The sequence below is a fragment of the Akebia trifoliata genome, chromosome 6 (genome assembly GCF_017979445.1).
Source record: "Akebia trifoliata isolate Shusen 1 chromosome 6, ASM1797944v1, whole genome shotgun sequence".
In the NCBI taxonomy this organism is placed as follows: Eukaryota; Viridiplantae; Streptophyta; class Magnoliopsida; order Ranunculales; family Lardizabalaceae; genus Akebia; species Akebia trifoliata.
Window position 1 is genome coordinate 9,852,049 of NC_141380.1, and position 6,797 is coordinate 9,858,845.

Genomic DNA, 6,797 nt, shown 5'->3' on the forward strand with positions numbered 1-6,797 from the left:
TCTCCCTCAACTGTCAAATTCCTTCATAGGGAACTGCAGGAAACGCGTACTGCAGAGGATCCGCTCCCAACACCTCTCCCCCTTTTTTTTGTTTTTTGGTTTTAATGGTAAGTAGTATGGCCCAATACCTAGAAAGTGAAAAACATAGAGTTATTACGACAAGGGTTGTAAAATATAATGGAAATAAATTATGTGATATCAAGAACTTGGCAAAGTTCTGCAGTTCATCCCATACATGAGAGGGGAAGATTTTCTTTCACACACAGTTACAAGGAGATTCGAGAAATGGAACCATTCCAATGTTAGATAACAGTTCAAATTATTTATATCTAATAATATTGTATCAACTACATTAGGATCAAATTCATAGTTTCTTCATGACATAATTCCATGGATTAATAATTATATTGTGGGATATTTGGCTAAATCCCAAATTGTAAGAAAGCCATTTTTGAAGGAGACTATTGTTTCTCTCACACACCCATCTTGCATGTTATGGGATGGCCGAAAATAGATTGATATCTTAAATATTCCAAAAATTCCAATGGATGATTAAGAGAAGAAAATTATGGAAACAATTGGTATCTTCATTAGGTCAAGTTGAGGCACTTAAACGAGAACAGTGATATGGTTAAACTGAATAGGGGATGGATTAAATTGAACGTGGATTTCTGTAATTTGGGGAACAATTTAGTAGAATTCAAGATCTTGGTAGAAAGTTTTAAGTTCATATCTCAAAACTATACAAAAATCACCATCAATGAAACAACTTGAAAAATTATCTTCAGAGCCTTGGGAGGTGCAAAGACTTCATGATCTGTGGAAAATGGATGAAGGAGAGTTGTACATTAGAGGCGAGACATGCATTCAAACCCACTGATTATATGTCAGGGTTATGCACCTGATCACCTTGTAAAATTTGTTGATTCAATTTAATACCACTTTCTTTATAAGCAAAACAAAAAAAAATGTTATACATGTAACCTTAAACATTGTTCTTAATCAAACAAAATCTATATACATCGTCCAAGATAGAATCATTTGTTAGTATTTTGCCCATACTTGCAAGCTTGCTTCAGGGACAATAAGCTACATTTGGTATTGAAGTGTAAGACAAATGACTTCTATTTAATTTTACTAATATGGTTGAACAATGAGGAAGCCATTTATATCAATAATATACATTCTTTTAATAGAAAAACCCATAACATGGTTACTGTTAAGGGTGCTTCAGGTATTTTGAGTCTCCTGATGGACTTTAAAAAAAACAAAAACCAGCCCATAGTTTTTTTTTTAAATTATAAAAGGGGACAGTACCAAAATGGTCATATATGAGGCCAATTTATTGGCCCAACCATGTTCTTAAGAATATTTATCAAAAAGTCATATACCCATTTTGGTATTTATTCATTTTTGTTACCAAATAAAAGATAATTTTTTACAAAATTATGGAGAAGCCAGAGCTGTCATCAGGGATTAAGTCAGGTTGAAAATAAGGATATAAAGGTAAATTCAGCTAAATGGATACTCTATTAGGAAAAAAACAATTTATTTGAACAATGTATATGTATTAATTTAGAGATATCATATTTATATAATCCTGAGATGGGTTCCAGGTAAATTCAGCTTAATGTCTATAGATTATAAGATCACACCATGTAAAATGATATTTTTTGCTGTAGCATCTGTTCACTTAGGGTGTGAATTCATATTATAATATCACAACCCTTATTGGATCCGATCTAAGCCTTATTGGATCAGTACCAAATCAACCCTGACCCGATAGCCCTAGACTAGGTGTTGTTTTTTAAACTGATTATTCAATTATTTCGAATGAAAGGAAATGCATTACTCTTGCGTTGGGTTTGAAAGTTTTGGTTATTTTTGACATTTATATACCAATTCAGATGTCGCCAAAGAAGACATTCCTTAGCGTATATGATCTCTTGATTATTTAATTTAGTTGCTTTATTCTACTTGAAGGTCAAGACATATTCCATGAGTATATATAGGATCTCTTGATTATTTAATTTAGTTGCTTTAGAAGAAAAATTATGATATTTGTACTGAGGGGACGAAATCGTCACAAATATTTTATTGTGCTTGGACGCTTTTGAAATTATTATTCTACTAATTAAAACTTAAAGGATGAATTCAAATCTCTCTTTCTCCTCTCTTAATCAAAAAATGGAAACTAAATAGAATCAAAGAAGAGCTCTGATTTATTAGAATGAAAGAAGAAAAAGAGGAGAAGAATGTGTTTAAAATACTTTCCCTCCTAAATTTCTAAACAACTGTGAGGTTAAGTTCATTACTCAACACTACTAATACAAGTTGAGTGTTATGTGTTTACAACTAACAAGTTACATACATATGTTACACTTCCATGTGTTGGCTTCTCATTGGCTCACTAGGATTTACATTTTTGGGCAGAGCTGAAGATGATGGACCCCATACATTAATAATAACATCAGGGCCATTGGTGGTGGTGTCTGGTAGTGGTTTTACGATCCCTCGATGAAGTAATTGTGATTGAGGTTTCTCCGGTGACACATTTGGGTCCCCTGTTTTGAAATCTGCTAGACAGACAAGCTCGTGAACGGATTCTGCGATATTCTCTGTGCATTCAACGATCTCAACTATTAGGGAAGCGACAGTGGCAGCTGGTATGACATGTAAGAGGTCAATATTTGCGGGTAAGGAAGTATTTAGGGTGGTTTTCAAGTCGTTGGCAGCGGTTTTCGAGTTTTTGATGTGGGTGTTGGCTGAAGTTGTGTGTGTCATTGTCCTGATTCCTGAGGCTAATTCCCTTAAAGTCTTGCTAGATTCGAAGCTCATCTTTGTGCATGAATCCTGAATTTTCTTTTTGAATTCTGGTGGTGCCTGTAGAAGTGACATAACAAAAGTTGGTCAGGTTGGGTTAAACACTAACGCTAGCAAAAAAATATTTGATATTTTTTTTGGTTCAAGTACTTTACTCGTCAGTGTGTATTTCAACACTCACATAAGTTGAAATAAAATAGGGTGTTTTACCAAAACGGGTATGAATTTTGTAAAAATAACAGAATTGGGTATAAGAAAATAAATAAATAAATAAAAAAAAGAGGTCTAAACCCATTTCTATAAATAAATTATTTTATGAAAATGGGAAAAGTGGCAAATTGTCTGTTTTTATAGCCTTAAAACTAAATTGGACAGTCATGAAGTTGTGCCCAAACACTATTAAAATAATCTCAAAATACAAAAATAAGAATGGTTGAATCTTTTCGGATTTCCAACTGCCCAAAAATAGACGTTTGGGTCAAAAGTTATTACCCTGATTACAATCAAGGTTGGATTTTGTCGCTTTAAAATAGAATACATAGAGAATTTGCCACTTTCAAAAGCAGCAAATTCACTACGAAAATGGATATATACCCTTTCTTGTAAATATATTTTTATACTCCTATTATGTAATTTTTGTAAAGTTCATATCCGCTTTTGTAATTTTCTCATTAAATCTATCTGTTGTTAGTTTTCTTAAGGTAGGACACAAAAGCAGTCTTTTGAGCTCCAATATACTCTCAAGTCTGGAAGGAAACAAAAAAGGGAAGGAGAACAATGAAATTGAGCCTAGTGCATTTATCACCTCCAATTATTTCTTTTATTTATACATCCATTCTGGTGAAATTGCTTTTCTAATAATGTCGTATAATTCTTAATTTTTAAAGTAAGTATTTTACATAATATAAACTTTCTATAAAATAATGGTACTAATAAATTAATTTTTTTTGTTAAGAGTCGTGCTGGGGTGACACAAAGGGAGACACAGGGGTGACACAATGACATGGTGTCGTGCACATTACCATAGATGCTTTTCCGCGAGATACGAGTAAAAAAGCATCTACGGTTATGTGCACACCACCACATCATTTGTGTCACCCTTGTGTCTCCATTTGTGTCATTCCAGCATTTTCCTTTTGTTGATCGTGGCATGACGATAAAAGGGTATCAATGTCATACTTGGATATCAGAGTTGATGTAGCTGTTAAGAGCTTCGACATGGTATGCACATTTCCGAGTTAATACTCCAATTTTCAAATATTGTTTCCATGGATGACGGAACCTGAAACCCCCGTGACATGGCTCCCATCTTGCAAAATTAGCCTGAAAAATTAACCAAATTAAATCAATAACTTATTTTGCAGCCTTAAAAATGTATGGGCACCATGAAACAATTTAACTAGGTGTACAAAATCAATGGAATTCATGTAATTTTCATATGGAGCTACAAACCATCTATGAGGAAGAAAAGGGGAAAGTTCATGCAAAAGGTAAAAGCCAGTGATGAACATTATAGGTGATGTCACGCATTATAAGAAGTTCTAATTCAATATAATAAATATAGTGTTTTGCTTTGCTCACCAATGATTCTTCAGTTGCCTTTGAATCCAAAACACTTTTATATCCTTGAAGTTTAGAAACCACAGATCCCTCTCCATCTCCCTTTTTTCCAAAATATTCACTTTCAAATCCTGTCAAGATTGTTGTTCTTGGTAAGTATTAAAGCTCACATAAAAGAATACAAGAAGAAAAAGAAGATAAGTTGGCTGTTTTGTTGTGTTGTTGCTTGTTTATTTACTTTTAATAGGTGTTAAGCACTAGTTTTAATAAAGATATACCTTCCAAGAAGCTTGCAAGCTTTTCCATGTTTAGGGCAATAAGCTTGTGTAGATCTTCACCAGCCCATACAGGGTTAAGAAAAATAGAGATGATCACACATATAGATCCACCAATGATGATCGTCGATAGCCTCTGGTGAGCTAGCTCTAATATCTTACTAATTCGATAACCCGACACCGATACCAAACTAAATGTCAGTATAAATATCACTACTCCATAATCATATCTTGCTTTGATCCCGGGAAAGAATCGTGAAAATGTCGATGCAGCCGCTGTGATAAACCCAACAAATTTGAATAATTTAAGTACAAAGTTAATGAGAAAACTTGGAAATTTTGATAATGAAATTAAGTGTTAATTTCTTTTACCTAATAGGAAAACAAGGAAGGAAAGGACTATGGGTTCTCCTCTCTCTCCTGCCAAAGTTGCCAAGTGATGAGCTCCAACTCCTAGAGCACCAGCTAGAAATGTCGCAAGTCCTCTGTTTATACATTTACAAAAGGTTGCTCCTGAAACACAAATACATAATTTATGGCCATTGTTCTTTGAACTTTGAAGTTTATAATTGTTTTCTTCATGTATACTTTTGATTAATTATAACAAGCAAATGATTGAACCTCATATAAGATTTTACAAATTACTAACATATCGTCTAAATTTATAAGTTGTTCTTCAATTTCGACATAAATGCACTATTTGCTCTTATTATAAAATATTGTATTATAATTTATACATATAAAGTATAAACAACATTTGATATGATTCACCACCTTCAAGCCAATTAATTACTCTGAAGTTTATTATTTTTTTCTTTAAAAATAATTATAATAAGCAAATGACTAAACCTAATATAAATTTTACAACTTACCTACAGTGAATTCGAAGACTACGACAACAGTTAAAACAGCCCACATAGCCGAATCCCCGAAACCATTATAGAAAGGCCTAAAGTAGTAGAAGAGAGTAACCAAGGAGAGAGCTAATCCCACTTTAAGAGAATGAAAAACTCTTCTTGGGTCATCTTGTCCTAGTTTCTTTGTCTTGGTTATGACTTCCATGATTTGGGCCTTGAACTTCTCGGGTAAGGCCTTAAGCCACCACCATCCACGAGCGAAAAGCCCAGCCTTCTCATGGCTTTCTGACCCAATTTCCATAATTTAGTGAGGCAAGACAAGGTTGCATGAACTAACAAGAGGAATGGGTATTAGAGAAATTAAGCAAATTGAAGTAAGAGAAATAGAGCTCTAAGGGTATCCTACACTTCTTTCCTGAGTATTATGAGGAGAAATTGAGTGGAAGAAGGGAGGTGGCAAAGATGCTTGGGGTGAATATGCATTTGAAGTGACTGTCTCCGTCCTGAATTTATAGGGAGAGAGTGAGTGGAACTTTTAAAGAAAAAAAAAAACAAGTAATTATGGATACATGTGTGGTGATTCTTGTACGTTCGAGAGTACAAAGATTTTCTTTGGAAGAAAGAATGCAAGGTGGCTGACTGTTAAAAATGATTTTATATTTACAATACAAGTGGCACCCCACAATTCAGAAAAAGAAAGTAGAGCTTCTTAGCTTTTGGAGCAGTAACTCTCTCTCTCTCTCTCAATAAGAAATAACTAGCTAATAGAGCTCTGTAAAGTGCAAAACATGCACTATATTCAGTTTTCACTTTTCAGACTCTTCAAGATCTCGTTTTACAGGTTGACTCGATGCCTTAGTGGGTTGAGTCATCAACTATAGGCAAATTGATTCATTAGGTTAACGTCACGAAAAAACCCTTGAATCTTCCTTTTAAGCTGATGTTTGGAATAAGGTATAGATGATGACAATGAATTGTCAAATAACATGACTTTTACAATTAAGATCAAATGTGGGTTTTTAGTTCGGTACTCGAGAAGGAAGGACGAACCTGGTTTTCTAAATAACGGATCCTCTGTAGAACTTATTACGTGAAGTACCATATACTATATTTTTAGATGGTTGAGAGCAGGGGCGGAGCCAGGATTTTCTTATAGTGGGGCAAACTATGGTTAGTTGTATAGTTGAAGAATTTGAAGATGAATGATTTGGGTTAGAAGTTGAGAAAAGGGATATTTAAATCATTTCCAATTAGTATCTGAGAAGGGCCGGTCAAGAGGCAA

At 34.0% G+C, this 6,797-nt stretch overlaps 1 protein-coding gene across 1 annotated transcript; it reads right to left on the bottom strand.

The window, feature by feature from the left end:
- Positions 1-2,230: 2,230 nt before the first annotated feature.
- LOC147400159 (aluminum-activated malate transporter 8-like) lies at positions 2,231-6,093 on the bottom strand. The gene is made up of 6 exons (XM_086446654.1): positions 5,531-6,093; positions 5,031-5,171; positions 4,662-4,934; positions 4,405-4,514; positions 4,003-4,146; positions 2,231-2,883 (listed from the first exon to the last, which is right to left on the bottom strand). Exons 1-6 carry the CDS (start codon positions 5,814-5,816, stop codon positions 2,377-2,379), a joined length of 1,461 nt encoding a protein of 486 aa, XP_086302780.1. The 5' UTR covers positions 5,817-6,093; the 3' UTR covers positions 2,231-2,376.
- Positions 6,094-6,797: the final 704 nt, after the last annotated feature.